This window comes from Micropterus dolomieu, linkage group LG14 (genome assembly GCF_021292245.1).
Source record: "Micropterus dolomieu isolate WLL.071019.BEF.003 ecotype Adirondacks linkage group LG14, ASM2129224v1, whole genome shotgun sequence".
NCBI classification, from domain to species: domain Eukaryota; kingdom Metazoa; phylum Chordata; class Actinopteri; order Centrarchiformes; family Centrarchidae; genus Micropterus; species Micropterus dolomieu.
Window position 1 is genome coordinate 24,036,658 of NC_060163.1, and position 21,887 is coordinate 24,058,544.

Here is a 21,887-nt window from a genome sequence, read left to right on the forward strand (position 1 = left end):
GAACAAGAACACAGAGTTTTAGAGATGCAAACCAACAAATATTCTTGTACATCGAAAATCGTGTGACAATCTCCTCCTCCTCCTCCTCCTCCTCCTCCTCCTCCTCCTCCTCCTCCTCCTCCTCCCGAGAGAGACGGTCTCTTAACTGGAAGTCACCTATATCTTTTTGGGATGGGTATCATTAGGATCTTATTGATACACACTTATTGATACTCCTTCTTTGTTCTTTTTCATGACTAAATTATTGCCCTTTTTAAAATATATAATTTGATTTTTTAAGATTTGAATTTAATATTTTATTAAAACTAAATGTTTCTAGAAAAAAATAACCCATACTTCATTAATCCTGCTAGGAAGAATTACATTTTCTCACTTTTATACATACATACAGAATCTATACACATGCAAAGATGTTAGAGGGAGAGGGCTCCAAGCAGGTAGTTCAGGACGTGAGCTGGCAGCTGTCCAGCTACCAGTCCACACTGCTCTGTGCTGGACTCGAACCAGCGACTGTCTGTTTCCCAAGCCAAGTACCCACAGACTGAACGACTGCCACTCCGAAAAACATTAACGCTTACGTCAAGTTATCATGTGTCATTTACACTGAGGACACTAAGGACACTTTTTGAAAACCTTTGTTAAATATGTTCTGAAAAATAGCTTGCAACAAGAACAAATTAAAGGTTTATTTGCACAATAAGTATAATATATATGCAATGTAACTATAGAAGAAACAAATGTGCGTTGTCCCAAAAAAGAAACTGATTATGTGTAATATTCCGTTTTCCTATTTTTTTATTTATAAATGTCGCTTTAAATAAAAACATTTCCAACATAAATTGGTGCTGAACAATTTTCCAGAATGCAGGACATGAAGTGTTTAATGCTCAAAATGTTCTGTGGGATGATGCCCCCACTAATGTAGCCAATTTCAGCATTGAATAGGCCTATTTCTACAAAATAGTGTTAAAAAATCTCGAGCTAAGTGGGCCCTTATGTCCCCACCACCTTTCAACATAAAGTGACGCCCTTGCACTGTATAATCTTAATAATATCTCGCTGTAAACAAGTCTGACATATCGAAATAATTCATACTCCTGACATCAAAAATACTGGGTGAAGTTTAGAAAGAATGAAAGCCTTCAGTCAGTATCAGCCCTTCCTCCTCCTCCTCCTCCTCCCCCGTCTGATGCTGGCAGAAAGAGGAGCAGCTGTTTTCTTTCAGCCTGCATACCGGTATTTGTTTACAGGGACTTGTGTCAAACAAAACTAGACAGACAGACAAACAGCTGTCGTCTCAGCTTGTCACTTGCCCAGGCAAGTTGAGCAACATCCGCAAACACCCGGCCTGATCGGTACAGCGCATGTGCAACTCTCAGCTGAGATGAGACGGAAAGAAAAGGCTCCCTCCTTAGCCTTAGCCTACACTATATGTAGTTTATATTTATTTTGTCATCTATTTGAATTATGAATGGGCCACACGGAGGTTGCTTCTGGGCCGGATGTGGTCCGCGGGCCGCCAACTGAACCCACATTTTGTCACCTACCCCTGGTGGTATGTAGCCATGCAGATAGCTTTGGTTTTGAGATATCGGTCTCTGAAACATCAAGGAGGTGAGTAAAATTTTGCGCAAAATATGAAATATTTATTATTATTTATTACACATGAAAAAACAACCACACACCTTAAACCAAAATGACAGATATATCTCAAAAACAAACAGTGGTGGAGGAAGTTTTCAGTTCCTTCCTACATAAGTTAAAGTAGGTGTGGTTACTACACTGTAAAAATACTTTGCTACCTCTATTGAAAATTAATAATTAGGAAAATGTATAGTCTTCTTAAAGTATTAAGTGCAGTAAAATGACCCCTGTGTGTTGTACTATATCTTAAATTATTCCTCATGCATTCATGTAAAAGCAGAATTTTACTGGTTTGAACTATTTTTTATCAGACTTTCATCATGGATCAATCTGCTGATTATTTTCTTCATTAATTAATTAGTTGTTTGGTCTACTAAGTGTCAAAAAACTGTCAATCAGTGTTTCCCAAAGCCCAAGAGGACATCTTCAAATGTGTTGTTTTGTTCAAAACCCAGAAGATATTCAGCTTACTAACAGAGATGAGCAAAGAAACCAGAAAATATTCACATTTAAGAAGCTGGAATCAAAGAAGTTTGACTTTTTTTTTACTCAATCAAAATAGAGCCCAAAGTGACACCTTCACAATGCTTGTTGTGTCCAAACCTCAACATTATTAACAAACATTTAAATTAATCCAATCATTAAAAGGAAAAGCAGCAAAACTTCACATGAAGCTGAAACCATGAATTGTTGTTATATAATATATTTTTATTAAAATACTTGACAACTCATTTTCTGTAAGGGATTAATCGACTAATCATTTCAGCTCCACTAGATTAAACTGTTCTGTAGTTTAATTTATTACAAAGCATCATCATATCATAAGTAATAAAAAGAAAACTCACATCAGTACAGTATTCGAGTATTTGTTACATCCCAACACTGGAAACCAAAGTGAGTGTGGTAACTGTTGCTTTGCACCTGTAACCACAACCAACCAACAGTGACGTCACGACGTCCTGGAGTACACGTCACTGCAACAAGGTGAGAAGTTAAACCACCAGAGGTCAGCAAGATTAAGACTATCAGGGTGTGTTGAGTAAAAGTGGCAGTACCAGAGGGGGAAAATACTCGTAAAAGTCCTGCAATCTTACTCAAAGTGCAGAAGTATTATCAGCAAAATGTACAAAAAGTTTCAAATTAACAATATATATGCAAAATTCCATCCAGAGCAAGGTTTCCATTATAACAAAAGCTATTACTTCAGACAGTATTGTTGTTATATGACCAGCTGCTCTTCCAGTGGGGAAAGTATTCAGATCCTTTACTTAATCAGAAATAGCTTAATTGCCAATTTGACTAGTCCTACATATATATATATATATATATATATATATATATATATATATATAAGAAGTTGACAAAATATGAATTATAGAACAATAATAAAGACTAATGTTAATTTGCATTTATTTATATACATAAAAACAAAAAAGCAGCAGTATAGCCTAAGTAAAAGTGCTTAAACCTTTGTGTAAAAGTACTGCAATCAAAACATTAGGCTACTTAAGCAGTAGCAAAGTTTACTTAAAAGTACTCGCAGTGCAGTATAATGTTCCCTGTCAGTGTTTCTGATGTTTCTGGATTAATATTGCTGCTGCATTAATGTTTTTTATGTTGCATTTTGCTGCTGCAGATGTTTAAGGTTGAGCTCATTCTTTCTATCCTGCTGAGAAGTTTAATCTGCAGTAATGCATCACATTCTATATGATCATCATATGTTTGTTGGGTTGCTGTTTTCAGCTTTGTGATGATGCATTTTCCAGCTGATCCAAGGAGGGTTTAAAAAGATTATTCTGCTTAAGTTGTAGGAGGAACACTTCATCCTTTATCAGAGACAAACTTGTCTCATCCCTTACCGCCCCTTTCGGGCGCCTGTGTGTGGTGCAGCAGGGCCGGGGCCTGCATAGCATCCGCATCCGACCCTCGCAGTCGTCCACGTCCAGTCTCCGCCCACCGTGAGCGCGCGGGCGGACGCAGCAGCTCCGTGAGGAGGAGGCTCCCGGGCGGCAGTTGCAGCTCCCCGGCAATCATCGAGGAGCTACCGCGCCTGTATGTTTGTGTGTGAAGCAGAGGAGGAAGAGGGAGGGGACTGACAGGAGCAGGACGACCAACAAAAAAAGGTGATTTTATTCTCACATTTTAGAACGGAAGAGATGTAACCAGTGGAATCGTTTCCTCTTTTCTGCGCAAGTGCTGAACCCGTGATGTTCAGCATATGAATCAATAACAAGGTCAGGAAAAAAATATATGAGGCAATGTTGCTTTTTCTGAAGCGACACGTTTAGTGTGGCAGAAGATTATAAAAGGGCTGCGGTGGGTCTGGACTGATAATCCGCGTTTTGCTGAGCTTTCCAGACGTAAACAAGCCGACATAATTACGAGCTGCCACGTGGGTGAAGCTGGCAAAACGACTGCGTGTTAATACAGTAAAAAAAATGTGGACGAAGAAAATATTTAAAGCAGATAAAGGTCAGATAGTGCAGCTTGGCGTCAGTCTACAAAACCCCCTATCTGATATGTCAAACAGGGACAATTACGCAGCGCTCCCATCCCTCCGTGGGGCTGTCCCACGGGGGAGATCAGCTGCTCAGCATCACTTTAATTTATAAAGGGAGACACGCAGAGGATTCTCCCAACACACTTCCTCACCCCTGACACCTTTTTAATTACATTTAAGAGATGTATATGTCTGCAGTGGAGCATGCAGGAGGTGAGAGAGAAAAACAGGACGTCCTGGCTTGGAGGCTCAGATTGCTGAGATATGTGCGGGACCTTTTCCTTGTCACTGATCCATTACACACTCAGAATAGTAAGAGGAATATGAAGGGAAGAAATAAGTGAGTGACAGCCAAACACTATATGGCCTAAAGTAGCCTGTGTGCACAGCCCTGCCCTGTCCAGTTTGTTGCTTTTGTTCTGGAGCTGTTTTTCATGGCTTTCACTAGCCTCAGTTTGTATCTCATTACATTTGAGCCACAGAGCTAAGCATCCCATTTCGAAAAGAGTTAATACAGTGGTTTACCAACAGGTAACGCTGCTCTGAATGGATCTACAGAATCCTCGAAGAATATTCACTACATATTCTGTCTGTTGCACAACAGAAGACTTCAGATCCCCCGTTTCTTAAAGGAAAAAAATGTCTTATTTGTTTTCTTGCCAAGAGTTTAGGTGAGAAGATAACAATCTCATGTCTGTAAGGTAAAAATATGAAGCTGCAGCTGGCTAGTTTATAGTTTAGCACATTAATCCGGAAACTGATTGAAACAGCTAACATGGCTTTGTCCAAAGGGAACAAAATCTGCAGGTCAGCACCTCTAAAGCTCACTAATAAACTTGTTGTAGCTCGTTTGTTCTGGACAAAACAACACAATAAACTGCACTACCAGCGAAGACTCCAGGAAGTTACCCATCTGATCCAATAAATAGTCCAGTTCAATACCCCCATAAAACGTTTATTTGTCTTTTTTATACTTCGATTTCTGTACAGATTAACCAAACAAGATACAACATGTTGATTAGTGATCTTTAGAGGTGCTGCTAGGTAGATTTTGTAACCTTTGGGCAGAGCCAGACTAGTTTCCCAGTAGTCTTAATGCTAAGCTAAACTAACCAGCCCTTGACATCAGCTTCATATTTACTGGTCAGGCGTTAGAGTGGTATCAACCTGCACATCTAACTCTCGGTAAGAAAGAAAATAAGCATATTTCCAAAATTGACGAACTATTCATAACATCTTTGTTTGGATTAGGAATTTTGGTAAAATTTGGTAAATGGGTTTAAAACGTTTTTTTGTTGTGGAGTGATTGTCAGTTTTTTCTGAGTCTGAGGATTCAGGGCAAAGGTTGGTGTTGCTAAACAACCATCTGAGGTTTTTAAAGATCACTGGATATTTATTTTTCAGCAAATCAGATGCTCAAATGTAATGAGAGACACATACTGGGGCTCAGTTTCAGTATGGCTCCTTTGTTCAAGATAAATCTCAATGCTACCACATGAAAAGCTATTTTAAACAGAAATAAACTGGTTTTCCCGGTTTGGTGTGGAAGAACGTGACTGATCTGTGGAGAGCCCCTGACCATATCCCCACCCCAACACCTTTGGGATGAACTGGATCGCTTATGCAAATAGCAAATAGAAAAAAACCCACATCAGTCATGCAGAGGTCAGTATTTGAAATGATGTAGAATAAGAATTATTCACTGTATTACTGTCTTTTAATATAAACATTGTAATCTAATGTCTGTCATTATTATGATTTGACTTAACTGCATCAGGTTTGCCGTTGTAAAAACGGCAAAGCATTGTGTATAATGTCCGGGAGTACACACACTGTACATTTGGCCATAGAGTGTAAAAGTACATTGACGCTAGCTAATAGTTTTGTTCTCAGGAACATAATCTCAGAAGATGTTGCTCTGCTTAGTGGGTGATGCATCTGGAAGTTGTAATAGAGTCTCAGGGGAAAAATTTGGCTGGGACATTTGCTTTTCATTCAAAGGGTTTTCACGAGTGCATGTTAGTCTCTCGCTAGTCAGATTCCTTAAAGCCATCAAACCGCTCACTCACAGTCTGACCTGCAGACATACAGTCCATCCTGGATGTCATCTTCTGATTTTAATAGAAGAAACCTTTATTGTCACATACACATTGTGAAATTAATTCTCTGCATTTAAGCCAGCGCCCAGGGACCAACTCCAGATGTATGTATCAGTGTCTAGTCAATGTCAGCTCCCACCCACGAACGTGTTTTTGATGGTGGGGGAAACTGGAGCACCCGAAGGAAACCCACACAGACACAGGGAGAACATGCAAACTCCACACAGAAAGGCCGGGACGACCAGGGTTTGAACCCGTGACCTTCTTGCTGTGAGGCCACAGTGCTATCCACTGGACAACCGTGCCACACAGTGGTGATCCAGTTTATAAATGCTTATAAATCTCAATTGATCGTCTTTAAGCCCTGAAGCTCCTACAGGAAATGAGTTGCTGCGGGCTCCTGGGGGAATTCTGGACAGTAGACTGGAAATCGTCGGGAGTTTCTGGAGTTTCTCCTTAGCTCAAGAGTTTTTCGGCTCATTGTTTTGTTTTTACAGCCTGCAACTTTATTGTTTGGGTTCACTCCCGATGCGCTCATCAGCTCTTAGCAGCAGCAAGCAGCTGTTTTCAGCAGAACAGTTCTGATAAAGCGATTGTACGCTACCTGTCCAGCACCAAACAGCAGACAAAGTAAGTAAACATAGTGGAGAACTTATCAGCTAAATAAATAACAGTCTGGCATAAACCAGCAGATCAAAATCTATTTAGTTAGGAATTGCAATCAATAGATATTTACCCTCAAAATCATAGATGTCATGATTCATTTTCATTTTCTACCTTATACAGTATCTCACAAAAGTCAGGACACCCCTCACTCCTTTTTGTAAATATTTGATTATATCTTTTCATGTGACAACACTGAAGAAATGACACTTTGCTACAATGTAAAGTAGTGAGTCTGCAGCTTGTATAACAGTGTAAATTTGCTGTCCCCTCAAAATAACACATCACACAGCCGTTAACAAAAGTGAAAGTCCACATTGGTCCCAAAGTGTCAGTATTCTGTGTGGCCACTATTATTTTCCAGCACTGCCTTAACCCTCTTGGGCATGGAGTTCACCAGAGCTTCACAGGTTGCCACTGGAGTCCTCTTCCACTCCTCCATGACAACATCACAGAGCTGCTGGATGTTAGAGACCTTGCGCTCCTCCACCTTCCGTTTGAGGAGGCCCCACAGATGCTCAATAGGGTTTAGGTCTGGAGACATGCTTGGTCAGTCCGTCACCTTTACCCTCAGCTTCTTTAGCGAGGCAGCGGTCGTCTTGGAGGTGTGTTTGGGGTCGTTATCATGTTGTTATACTGTCCTGTGGCCCAGTCTCAGAAGGGAGGGGATCCTGCTCTGCTTCAGTACGTCACAGTGCATGTTGGCATTCATGGTTCCCTCAATGAACTGTAGCTCCCCAGTGCCGGCAGCACTCAAGCTCTTCTGAACCAAATAAGTTTATCTTGGTCTCATCAGACCACAGGACATGGTTCCAGTAATCCATGTCCTTAGTCTGCTTGTCTTCAGCAAAATGTTTGCAGTTGTGCATCATCTTTAGAAGAGGCTTCCTTCTGGGACGACAGCCATGCTGACCAATATGATGCAGTGTGCGGCGTACGGTCTGAGCACTGACAGGCTGACCCTCCACTTCTTCAACCTCTGCAGCAATGCTGGCAGCACTCATCTATTTCCCAAAGACAACCTCTGGATATGACGCTGAGCACGTGCACTCGACTTCTGTGGTCGACCACGGCGAGGCAGAAACCTGTCCTGTTGAACCGCTGTATGGTCTTGGCCACCGTGCTTTTTCAGATCCTCAGAGAGTTCTTTGCCATGAGGTGCCATGTTGAACTTCCAGTGACCAGCATGAGGGAGTGTGAGAGCGATAACACTAAATTTAACACACTTGCTCCCCTTTCACACCTGAGACCTTGTAACATTAATGAGTCATATGACACCGGGGAGGTAAAATGGCTAATTGGGCCCAATTTGGACATTTTCACTTTGGGGTGTACTAACTTTTGTTGCCAGTGGTTTAGACATTAAAGGCTGTGTGATGTGTTATTTTGAGGGGACAGCAAATTTACACTGTTATACAAGCTGCACACTCACTACTTTACATTGTAGCGTAGTGTCATTTAGTAGTGCCAACACACTGATTTTAAAAAGCAGCTGAAGTTGAATTTGATCTTTTGTTGCTTAAGTTTTATTGTTTTGTTTCTAATAAATTTGCTCTTGTGAAGCACTTTGTGTCTTCCTCTCTGAAAGATGCTTTACAAAATAAAATAAACTTCACTTGTTGTCTTTTGTTGCCATAGGTCGAGCAGTTATGGTGCCATGGACCACAAAGATAATCACACACCCTACAGAACTAACACGGGAGCCTGAACTGCCTTGCAGAAAATGACTCAGAGAAATGGAACGAGAGGGGCGAGTGATCGCCGCCTCCACCCGCAGGCCTCCGTGGTTTATGAGCAGGCCAACGGTATGGAGCACGACAAAGTTCGAGAGTCAAATGACTGTGAATCAGAAGAGGGGTCACAGGGGGGTGAATGCAGAGAGTCCGTGGCTGTAACGGGAGCAGTCACTGCTCCGGATGGCGGGTGGGGCTGGGTGGTGCTGGCTGCCACCATCATGGTCCTGGCTTTGACCCTGGCGTTCCCCTCCTGTGTGGGAATCTTCTACAATGACCTGCAGAATGAGTTTCGCGCCTCCAACAGCGAAACCTCCTGGGTGCCCTCCATCATGACGTCGGTGCTTCATGCGGGAGGTAAAGTAGACAGACCAGGAAATAAACTGGGCTGTATTCAGTTAGTTCTGTTTTTAGTTAATGAATAACTTTAATAACTGTACCTATTACTCATTTATGCTGTGTATATTAAATACACTGTGGTGCATGATATATTTTTTGTTGGAATAATTCCACTGTATTATTTTCAGCTTTTGCAGAGGTTATCATAACTTCTCCTGCAGTTAATTATCACTTTCAGCACGATTAATATTACATGTGTAACATTTAAGTTGCCCTTTAATGCTCCCTAGTCTCAAAGGTAATTTTAGCTCCTACCTGCTGTTGGTATAGAGGGAAAATGTGAAACCCGAGAGAGAAATTGGCTGTGTTTTGAAATGGCCCTGCTGTCTTGGTGTTGATTTGAAGAATATTATCCCATGAGAAACTGCAGCCCGTTTATTACCCAAAGCTCAGAGGTACTTGGCACTCGACACATCAAGAGTTTAGAGTCACAAAGAAATAATAATCCCAAACTGTGAAGTGGCGCTGTGTAACTTCTAAAAGACAAAATATCACATTTATTCCTTTTACAGGTGAAAAGTTGAACTCATTAGTAATAAAACACAATTGTTTAAATCAATATGCTCAGGGGCTTTGCAGCTAAAGCCTCACTTGGTCTGCTATGACCGGTAGCTTATGGTGGCTAATGTTAGCAACATCTGATACATGTTGTTGAGTTAGTTTTCTGACCACTGAGCTACTGACTCTATGGCATTTACTAATTTAATACTCATTCATTTAATTTACTATTAAATTGTAATTACCACTTGTGGCCACAGAGGTCACTATTCAGCAAAAATTACATAAGCGCTCTCTAGCTTTTATTAACTTTAAGACACAGTATTTAGCATATTTTATCCACCAGAACTGAATATTAGATGTTTTATTAAGAAAAACAGGATTTCCTTTAGGGTCTTTTAAAGTCATAATGTTTCTCACAGATGGTAAATTTACACAGATTACTGTGACTGGTCTATCTTGTACAGTTACTCCCTGCAATATATAACTGCTATAACTTGCTAATCACCATTATTAGCTTAAACCTATTGCATTGTACACTGCATAAATTAGCCTAGAGGCTAGCAGACTTTTCCTCTACTCTTAGCTTAGGCACTGTTTGTCATCAGTGGATGGGGTGGCTGCGTAGCAACAAATATTTTTCCTTGAACCTGACTGGGGAGAAATGCATGACCCCTCCTTTCCACCATAAACAACCATATTTTTATTATATTCACACCAAGGTAACTAGTTTTGTAGAAAGTTAAAAGCAAAGTCTAAGCCTTCCCAACCATTAGTCTACTTTTAATAGTGAAAACAGTGATTCTTAAACCGTGGCTCTCTGATTCCCCTTTCCTCGTTGAGACAAAAAGCAAACTACCAGCTCAACTTTCTGTGTCCTCTCAGTAGGCTACTGCAAAAGTTACTATGATAATTTAAGCTCTGCAACAAAAATTAGACGCTAACCTAATCCAAACCGCTACTTCCTTAAGAAACATACAAATCCTCCTTACAAATAATCGCATCATCACAGTGTGCGCACACAACGAACATGGCTTGCATTGTGTTCAGATCTTAGGTAGGTGTGTTAACACAATCCACAGCCTAAAACGTGCTGGCATACATGCTCAACATAACATTAAAGTCTACAGATATTAAACATATATAGATATATCAAATATATAGTGAGAAGGCTGAAAGAGACTCCTCTATTCTTTGACATGAAAGCCCAAAAGATGTGTTATTAACAGAACAGCATCAAAAATGAAAGCAATACAGTTGGGAAGTGAAGAATAACTGTGTGTGCAACGGTGTGTTTTGCATTCCTCTCTTCCACTGATTAGTTCTGCAAATAACAATTATTTTCCTTATGTGCTGCTTATTTTCACTATTAGTCGTCTAATCGTTTAGTCTATAAAATGTCGAGAAACTGTGAAAAATACTTTCTTCAAATTGCTTCTTTTGTTCAACCAACAGTCCAAAACCCAAAGACTCTTCATTTACTATTATAAATGACAAAAAATAACAGCAATTCCTCACGTTTAAGAAGATGAAACCAGCAAATGTTTTGCATTTCTGCTGAAAAAAATGGCTGAAACGATTAATCAATAATCAAAATAGCTGTCGATAAATTTTCTTTCGACCGACTGATCGATTAATTGGCTAATCGTTGCAGCTTTAACGCTAATCTGCTGTTAAAAAGGCACATCATTTATCCTGTCAAACAGACAAAGAAAGGAATAACTTAATGTATAACAATCGCCGAATTTACAAGAAGGGACAAATAATTAAGCATTTGTTGTAGACAGTTTCACAAAGTTATAAAGTTTCCACTAACTCAACAACTCACAAAACTATGTGATGTCCGTGAAGTCATCAGGTCGTAATAATCCAAGGAAAGTTAAAATCAAGGGGCAACTGGACTTACTTGGTTAAAGATACTCAAAGACATTTCATCTCTCATCTGAGAGGCTTCTTTAGTTCTGACTAACTGGTATTTAACTTGTGTGGGGGCATTGCCAATTGAAACTGCTTGGTTTGTTTGTGCTCCTGGCTGTTAACTAACAACAGTTGTTACAGTCGTTGGAGACACTTGAGGCCAAGTTTGAACAAACATTACTGGCTTTCTCAAATAAGGCCAAATGAAGAGAAAAAAAAGATAAAACGCATGTGCTGCCCCTGTTTTACACCACCCCAATAAATTATATTTATATTATTTAGACTTACTGATACTTTTCTTACTGCTCTTCTCCACTCTGTGTACACACACACAGGCACACACCCTTGTCAAGTTAATAATGTTGGATTACTATTCTTATTTCATGGGCTATTTAGGATTTTGGGGGTAATGCATGTGTAATAATTAAAGAAAATTACGCATTTATATTGGAAAGTTCAATAATGAACCCTGTAATAGTTGTGAGCTATATAGAATATAGATGATCGAGGTGAATGGCTGTCTTCTGATCAGCTATAGAGTAACAAATTAGACCTGTTATTTATTTTGGTAACTTCACGTTTCTGTCTGTCTGTATAGCAGAATATAGATTTTATGACCCAGCATGCTGTGCCTGTAAGAGATCAGTACAAGTCAAACAGAGATAAGAGTTTGAAGTGATGAGAGTAATTTCACAGCATATCAAGCCCCTGGACACACTAGCCAGAAGGAATGTAGTTAATTTGGCCCTCTAACTCTTTCTAACTTAGAGGGATCAGAAACTGTTTTTTTGAGGTGTAAGTGGATATCTTGATCGTAAGTAGGAAGTAATATAACTCGAGGTGTTACCCAATATGCAAAATCAACTATTGTTTCCAGGCAGAAGAAAGCTGTCCATTTTATCAGACTTATTTGATTTCATTATTCCTCCTCTTTCTGTCACAGCGTCACTCCCTGTTTTTTAGCAACAATTGAAAAATAGTAATGTTTTTTTAATATGTCTTTGAGATTTATTTCTAATAAGGTGTGACATATCAGGGTGCTGATCAGACAGCATGGGTATTACTTAGGCTGACCACAATAAAAGGCCTTAGGCTGGCCACAATAAAAGGCCACTCGAATATGTGGGGCAATGGGGGCAAAAACAACAGTGTTTATAATTTTGTTCAGTATATAATATATTATAGGATGAACATATAAATGTGTGATTAGATATCAAATAACAAAAGGGATAAAAATTAAAAGAAAATAATGAACTGTTTAGTCATGATTTCTAAAAGGCAACAAAATCTGCTCATGAAGTTAGTTTTTCTAATATGTAAAACCCCATCCCCCACGTACACCGTCCTGCTGCCGCAAACTCTCACTAGAGCACTACATGTGGATCAATCCGCCGCTGAATATAGTACCTAACAAATCGACCAGCTGTTTTAGGAAATTTCTGAGCCTGGTGTAAAAAAGAAACTGTATATTTGTGAGCCGTTCTGTGAGTTTAATTCTTCAGTTGGAACTGATGGGTTTGGGTCTGAGAGCCACAAACAGTTTAATGAAGTCAGAAAGTATTGAGAGACGAACTAACACATTGTTTTTGGACTTTTCATGGGATTTGCATACAGTAAAAATTATCCTTTAAGCTGCTGCATCCTGAACAGTAAGTAAGTAGAGCTGTGTAGACTAGAGGGCCCTTTTTTATGTATAAAGAGCTACAACAGTGTGAGGGTGGTGTGATAATTGCACACAGTTCTCATGGTGTTCGGAGACAGGAATGCTTTGATCTTCGAAATCTTCCTGACCTGACAGAAACAGGAATCTCAGGTTTATCGTAAGCTGTACAAAATTTGAGCTGCTCATCAGCCAAAGTTCAGAAGGTTGAAGAATTTATTCTTCAGCAACTAAAGCTGTAATAGTAGTTTACTTGAAAGTAAAGTACAGACACAAACTGAAACAAGGGGAAGCACATGAGTATTAACTGTGATGTTTTCAAACTTTGTGGTGAAAATGTTTTATCTGGCTTTGAGGCTCCTTGAGGAGAAACTTGAATAATGAAAAATGAGTCTTTAAACTTAGGCCACCTGTGGGTTTGTATAGGCTCAGTTAGGTCCAGGTATTATCCCCATCAGTACCTTGCAGCCCTGTTGGCCAACAACCAAGGCACTTCCAGTGTGTGTTGAATTTACCACCCCTGTTGGTGACCTTCAACCAATATACCCCTCTGTGTTTAGTACTGAGGCTTCAGAATAAGCAACACAATGTGAAACGTTCTCTTCTCTCCAGGGAAAGATTAATCATGAGCAGCAAGTGAGGTAAAACAACACGGTAGAGATGGGAACATTTGTTCAACACCAATAATTTTCATGCTGACGTAACAATATCGTGTTGCACTGACAGTTTTATGGGTCAACGAACTACTGTACTTAATTTATACACCATCTGTCTGTAATACATTAAGTGAGCAAACATACTTTCAGTCAGTACTTTCATTCAGCCGCTACAGATTACAGCCAAACAAAGTTATGTGAAACCCGCTGCAGGATTACGAAAATGACCTCGTCTCTGCCTTGTAAGCTTTTGCCCATTTCTGCTCCATCCTGCATTAAACTAAGAGCATTACATTTTTATCCACAGGTCCCTTTTGCAGCGTGTTGGTGGAGAGATTAGGTTGCAGAGCGACGGTCATGTTGGGCGGAGTCCTGAGTGGTCTTGGAATGGCTGCCAGTTCGTTTACCCAGTCCATCAGCCAGCTCTACGTTACAGCTGGGGTCATTACAGGTCAGCAAACACTCAACAGCTTTATTAGCCAAGCGGATATTTGATTTCCGTGGTTACACAAAACGGTACACTACCTACCCAACAAACAGCAGACACAGAATATTTAGCAGCTGAAGTGCTGCCACCAGAAATTTTGGACATCCATTCATCTGGACACAGCTTCAAATGAAAGCTAATGTTGCTCCATGTGTAAATAGACGTTAGCAATGACAACTTGTTTTTAAGATTCTCCTTCTTGGAGTTTTCTGCCAGAAAAATCCAAAGCAATAGAGCTTTAAACTTTAAATAGGAAAACAAAAACAAAATTAAAGGAAAACTCCAGTTCCTTTATAATTTTAGTCATTATTTATGACAAAATTTGACTTAATCAAGTAAAATACTTGCTGAGATTTGGGAACATGACGCCGTCTCTACAATGAAATCCAACAGGAAACAAAGAAAGATCATCGCACAGGTTCAATCCAGATTATCTAAACTTGTTGGACTAGGAAGTCTTTTTGTAAATGTTTATGACAGACAGTTATAATGCTTATATGATAAGCCTTTGTTTTCTCTTCCAAATAAGTTTAGTTAAACTGGGAGTTTGCTGTTTGTGTTTCTTGTCCCCCTAAGCAACGATCACTTTGTTCCTAGATCTCAGCAATAAACTTGACGAAGACAATCTTATTATTTCAGATTGGAATCAAAGCGTCAAAAAGTACAAAAATAAGACCCAAGTTGTTATAAACTGGACTTTTAAAGCAGAGTGTTCAGAATACTTCAGATTGGGAAAGATGCCTACACAATATAAGACATCTATACGTACTGCACATTTTCTATAAATAGGCTACATAATATTTCAGTAATCACCGTGCTGTCCCTGATGTTGTACCTGCATCTTTCATTTTTACAGGACTTGGTTTCTGCTTCAGCTTCCAACCAGCTGTGACAATCCTGGGGCATTACTTTGTGCGTCGTCGTGCGTTTGCCAACGCCATGTCCTCCACAGGCACAGCCCTGGGACTGTGCGCGCTACCTATCCTGGGTAACTACCTCCACACAGAGCTGGGCTGGAGAGGGAGTTTCCTTGTTTTGGGGGCTGTCCTGCTTAACTGCTGCGTGTGCGGAGCAGTGATGAGGCCCCTCCAGCCCCGCAAGCATCGAGGCCAGCCACTGATGAACCACGGACCCCCTCCGTCAGAGGAGGAAAATGTGAGGAAGGAAAATGGTTGGGTGAGAACGGCATGGAGGTACCTGTTGGCTTCCCTGAGCAAACACATGGCCTTTGATCAGCTCTGCAACAACTCTCGTTACTGTATGTATGCCATCGGCATCACCTGGATGATGCTTGGGTTTGTGGTGCCCTTAGTGTATCTGGTTCCCTACGCCACAGATAACAACATGGAGCAGGGGCGCGCTGCACTCCTGCTCTCCATCCTGGGTGTCGTTAACGTCGTGGTGAGGCCGCCCATTGGCATCATCTTCAACATGCCCTGGTTCAAAGGGCGACACATTTATGTATTTTCCGCAGCTTTGCTGGTCAACGGCCTCAGTAACAGCATCTGCTGCATCGGGCCCAGCTTTGCTGTATTGCTGACTTATGTGGTGATCTACGGGCTGTCCATGAGTGTGGTGGGCTCCCTGATGTTCACTGTCCTCATGGATATAGTGGAGATGAGCCGCTTCCCCTCGGCTCTGGGCCTGCTCGCTATCATGGAGAGCATCACGCTGCTCATTGGGCCTCCACTGGCAGGTAACGTAAACACAGAGAGAGCTGTTGAGTGAGAGATGGAGAGGAAAGATATGGCGGAAATGTAGGACACACTCGCATTATAACCAAAACATCTCGATAGAATTTGCCTCAGTGTGGTTTTACAGGACTCAGGCAGATTGAAGTTAGAAACAGCTTCATTCATGGGAGAGCTGCTCCGGAGGTAGAAATGATCATTGGTCAAAAAACTGTACAAAACATTGTTGTGTCGCATACTTCATACTAACACTATACTATGCTATACTATATTAGTATACCACAGTTAGTGTACAAGAAATCAGCATCCATCAGAAAGAGAACAGATTTTAAACTGTAGACCTTCAAGCTGCCACACCACCACCTGCAGTTTATTTTAATGTTTTTCAGCTGTGAGCAGCTTCTCCATTTCCTTTCTGCATCACGCTGTCAGTTTAATAACTAGATTTCTCTTTTATGGCTGGACTTTATTAGTTAGTTTTCCTTGAACACACTACATAGTCAAAACTGCCTTTGAATTAGTGTGATGCATGGAACTGGAGCGAAAGCTTGTGATACAAAACCTAACAAGTCAAAAAACCTGATGAGAGGAAGCTTTGTTTAAGCTGTTGACCACAATGAAGCACAAATTGAAGCACATCATGGGGAAGCAGAGGTAGTTTAAGGTGTCACAAGCCAAAATAAAACTGTGTATCTGTCTAGTATGAAGTCTGTTGACCTTATATGAAACAAATCATTGCCAGTTAAATGCTCTCTAGAGTTTGACCATCTCTGCTGATAACATTCGCCTGGTAGCTTCTGTGTTCTCTGACAAGCAGTGAAATGATTTAGACCTCCTGAGCAGCTCTGCCTTTGATAAACATTAAAACTTAAAATCAGATGTGCCTGTATCAGACCATTGGGAGCGAAGCTCGGTTCAGTTTCTTGCTGCCTCTTTTCTCCCTGCTGCAGATCAGATATCAGAAGTGCCAAAAGCACATTGAAAGATATTCAAAAGCCTGTGTGCAGGCTCTGCAAGTGTGTTCGCATGGGGTTTTCTGCTTGTGTGTTATGTGAATAAAAGGTTCCTCCTGCTCGAGGCTGTTGATGTGTAAATAAAAGCCTGTTATCACTTACTGCTACACAGAGAATAAAAGAATCGAGTGTGCTCTTCATTCTGGTGGGAGTGGAGTTAGTGGCAGCAGAGGGAAAGGACACAGGCTGTCTGTCTCAAATGACTGTGGCATGCTTCCCCTTTTTGTGTGACTTGCTTATTTATATATATATATATAACCGGGCAGTGATGTAACCACAGATACAAGTCAACAGAATCACTTTACACACACAGGGAATTGAACTTGGTTTGAGAAACTTTTTTACTGATTGATGACGCTTTATTTTTTTGATGATTGATTAAAAGTCAAACTTCTGTGTTTCCAAATTCTTAAATGTGAATATTTTTACTCAAAACAAGACATTTTATGGGTTTGGGAACACTGATTGACATTTTTCACAATTTTCTGACTTTTTCTTTTAAATTTTATTGACCAAACAACTGATCAGTTAAATAAGGAAATATTCAACACAGAAATCGACTACGTAAATTATTGTTAGTTGCAGCTCTACGGTAGATTATTTATAAATCCCCAGAAAGTTTCCTGCAGAAACATGATTTTTTTCATAGTGTAAATATGTGTACTAGAAAGGTATTAGAAAGTATTGGGCTCTAAATTAAATAGTCGTTAATCATTATACATTTACTCTTTTAAACTTTCTTTCTCATATGTGATTTATATATTTGCCTGTAGACAAACTTTGCATGTTCAGCTGACCTGCAGTGCACTGATTAAAGGGCTGTGTAGTTTAGGGCTGGACGATAATGTTATCACGATAAATTATTTCATATCTTTCAATATCGATAATTATCACGATAAGTATCAAATCGTTATTTTTTTCCGGTTTAAAGGCTGATTTTTTTCTCCTGAGTGAACGTTGAAGAAACCTGATGGTTAATTGTGGTTTACACTCATTCTTTATGGTCAGAACAAACACTTGAGGCCAAACAGTGGATCACTTCACAAATCTGAGGTAGAACATTCAAAACATTTATGATAAAATCTTTGTCAACAAATATGCTTATGAGTAAAATTATGTAAAAGCTTTTTTCTGTACTTTTTCCTCAGCAAAATAAACATCTTAATAAAAACATTAAGTGAATAAAATCAAACATTTATTGAACATTTATCGATATTATTATTGATATTATTGTCCAGCCCTACTAAAGGTCAGTGATTCCCAAACGTTTTGGCTTCTAACCCGTCATCCTCAGCTGAGTGATTGTTTTCTTTTTGCATTATTTACTTATTTTTTACAGACTAAAATATCTTCTCGTTTACAAAAAAAAGCAGAGGTTTAGAGTTTGGTGTAGCATAAAGATCTCCTACCCTGTTTATCGTCTCCTCACCCCTCAGATTAATCGTACTAAATAACACAACTCTATTTTCTCCATAATTAGGTGCCTTCTTTTGACTTCAAATCCGTTCTTTTCTAGGAAATTATATAAAAACATAAAACCTGTGAAATAAAATGTTGCCACGAAAAGATAAGACATTAAATGCTGCTGTTACTGATGCTTACTCTTGTTGTTGCAGGAGTCCTGATTGACCGTACAGACCAGTACTTCTACGTCTTCTTTGCCTGCAGTGCCGTTGTTGCCTCATCCGCCTTGTTCCTCATCGTGTCATTTTACTGGCTGGACAAAAAGGACAGGAAGTCGTCAAAGCAGGGTCAGCCCCCCACACTGCCTGAACCAGCGAGACCCGCTGTTGACGTAGCACCTGGCTGTCATTACAGCAGCGTGCCCACAGAGGGAGACAAAGTCAAGGCCTCGGCTAACGGGGCGGAGTATATCACCAGCCTCTGAACATCCTCACACTGTACGTCACCCTTACAAGACGCAAGGTCAAATAGTTTTTCAAATCTTTCCTAATGTTTGCACCAGCTTTCATAGTGCGCCAGATGCTGCAACGTTTGCTTTTATGTGGTTAAATGACACTTCCCCTGACCTGGTCCTCATTTGATCAACTCCCTGCATCTGGTGCGCCATAAAAGTCAAAACAAACACTATGAATAATTTGCTCTGTTTGACCAAGGTCGGACACTTGATTCTACATACCAAAATTAACAGATGTGCACTTACAACTACAACGTGATTGTACCGTTTATTGTAAAATGCTGCTGATCTTGTCCATGTGATCACAAAGTCAATCAGATATCTCACTTTATCAAGCCACAATGCACACACACACAATCCTTTCGTTCTAGATGTTTGCTGGAATTAAATGTCGTATTAGTATATGATGAGCTTACAGACACAAAGAGTGGGATTTGAGTAGGCAAACTATGATATTATAGTAGGCCAAGTGGTTGTAATCAAATAACAAGCAAATTTAGCAATAATATGAGATGGAAGGATCAGGAAGTCGCTCCCGGAGAGTACTTCATTATCAAGTGTTAAAAGAGAAAGCTGTTATTCTATATTCTTTATTGTCAACAAATCTCAGATAAAAAAAGCCGACAGTGTGTAATTATTCCCGGATTAACCCAACAGATAAAATGAGCTGTGGCCTTCCAGTTCCCATGCTACTGTTCTGGAGTACTACCAGGCCCCAAGCGCAACTCAGTGCCTCAACATTAGGTAACAAACCAGATTGACACAGTGCCTGTTTGTGCCAGTTCAGCCTGGTTTCCACTTCATTTCAGTTCAGCGAACAAAGCAGCACATGCTTCACAGGGCTTTTTGTGGCTGATTCCAAAAGTTAAATGTGCTGTCTCTGCCTTAAGTTTAGCACGGCATCTCCACCTGGTGCTGTTTGATTATCAGCTAATAGAGATTCTACATCATATCACCACAGTACTACGGCTTTGTTTTAAAAATGCACAGCTTTTGCTACATTTGCACCTCCTGTCCAGACTGAAACGTCAAATCTGAAGACATAAAAACGGAGAAAACGCTGCCAACATCATTGTAGCGTTTTAGTGTGGACAGGCGAAAACAGAGGACTTTAAAAATGATGACACAGAAACTCATCTGCCTTTCTGATTGGGTCTGATTGGGTCTTAGGCCCTGTCTACATGAACACGGGTATTTTCGCGGGTATCAGTTCAATGAAACCGAACATTTTTGAATACATTTACGCTCCGGTTGTACTGTTGTCGTGTAGACAGTAAAGTAAGTTTATGCCTTGCAATGTCAGTGTGCGCCGTTATCTGCCGTCTTTGATGTCAGATTGTGTGTGCGCCACTCCCTGCTTAGTTTGCCATTTTAATAGGGTCTGATTGGCCAACGTGGCTTTACGGTTAGGGTCATACCGCTGCCTGGTGGTTTGGCATGCTCTTGACAGTGCTTGATAGCGTGCTTTTGCATTTTCGTGTAGACAGAGATATTTTTTTAAATGAAGGAGGAAAAACTCAGTTTATAAAAATACCCGTGGATGTGTGGACTAGGCCTCAAAAGTCATGCAAAGCAAAAGCACAAATCTACTGATGTGTGTGTTTTTGTTTTGGTATTTTCATTAAAATATTTTGTACTGTGCAAATAACACTTGTACTGTGTTTTGTTGCAGTCCAGTCTGTTTCCTTCGCCAAATCTTCTGCAACTATAGAGCAGAGAATTTGCTTCCTATTTACACCTGCATGCGCAGTGTACGTGAACGGCCACTAGATGTGAGTTTTCAGTCGTTTTAACATGGACTGAGATCAACTCTGAAACACAGCTTAAACACTGCTGTGGACAGAGATTGTTTTCATTTTAAAACTCCATTATTAAACAAAAACAGTAGTGTGGATGAAGCCTAAGTCAGGCTCTTGCAGCTTCATAACAAGCTGCATGCTGACAGAGCCAAATAGAGCGCAGCCATTGTGATTAAGCGTTGCATGTTTAAAAACAAATGGCCGTAAAACATCTGACATACAGTTATCCCGGGGAACCTTCTGACTTCCCCGCCTGTGGCACTCCCAAACCCAGTGGTTCATATTGTAATATTTAAATCTTTAAAAAACAGTCTAAAATAAATATATATAGCGCTGGATGAATCCACACGTCGTGCTCTAGTGAGTGTTTGGGGCAGCAGGATCTGGGATTGAGTCAAAATAAACTACAGCGTGTGTGTTCATGGTGATGAAGGAACACGATGTGTTTTTAATAGTTCTTGGACAACAATGGATCTCCACGGCTCAGAGGAAGAAGATATATCAGGTTGTGTTACACACTACTTGTTAGGAAATGCATTCATTGCTGGTTCGGGTCTTTTCATGGGATTTGTTGACGATAAGAAAAATATAGACCATCACAAGACTTATCTTATAATTATCAGTACCTAGAGACGTAGACGTTTAAACAGGCAGAACAGGATATAGAAAACGAGACTGCTTGCTTTCGGGGTCTTTTTGATATCTTCACCTTTAAAGTAGGAAGATTAATTTCCTATGTCTTGTGAAGGTATTAAACACAGCATGCTGAGCACGTTAGACCCATGTCGATGAAGGCAGATATAAAAAAAAGGCTGAATCTGTTTGCCATTCATTTTCACTTGTTTACTGTTTACGCAGTAATTGATCATCATTTTTGTTACTTTGCTTTTCATTCCTTAATGGAACAGTGCCTTTTTATATAACTGGTGTATTTTTGAAGGATAATCTACAACCACAGGATGATATCGAACCTTTACAGAAGGATAGACGCAGAAGAGTTCATGTTGAATGTCAACTTGTCAGCGGTTTAAAACATTTAGTGAGATGAATATTTTGAAGGCACTGAGGACTCAGCAGCTCACATGTTCAAACTCGTTTTTTGACACTGTAACTGAGTTCACTTCAGTTCGAAACAGACATTTTATTTTACAGATTTATCTTTTGATAAATTACTGGGGACTATCACACCACCTGCACAGATTGAACAAAG

General features: G+C 40.1%; 1 protein-coding gene across 6 annotated transcripts; it reads left to right on the plus strand.

Moving 5' to 3' along the window:
• Positions 1 to 1,439: 1,439 nt before the first annotated feature.
• slc16a5a (solute carrier family 16 member 5a) lies at positions 1,440 to 21,881 on the plus strand. Of its 6 annotated transcripts, XM_046068328.1 has the most exons (6): positions 1,440 to 1,614; positions 3,535 to 3,767; positions 8,545 to 8,996; positions 14,077 to 14,220; positions 15,113 to 15,952; positions 18,577 to 21,881. In XM_046068328.1, exons 3-6 carry the CDS (start codon positions 8,630 to 8,632, stop codon positions 18,846 to 18,848), a joined length of 1,623 nt encoding a protein of 540 aa, XP_045924284.1. In that variant the 5' UTR covers positions 1,440 to 1,614; positions 3,535 to 3,767; positions 8,545 to 8,629; the 3' UTR covers positions 18,849 to 21,881. The 6 variants fall into 6 exon arrangements, with proteins under 6 accessions (XP_045924284.1, XP_045924287.1, XP_045924285.1 ...); XM_046068331.1 differs by lacking the exon at positions 3,535 to 3,767; XM_046068329.1 differs by lacking the exon at positions 1,440 to 1,614 and having other exon boundaries at positions 3,504 to 3,767.
• The last annotated feature ends 6 nt before the right edge of the window (positions 21,882 to 21,887 follow it).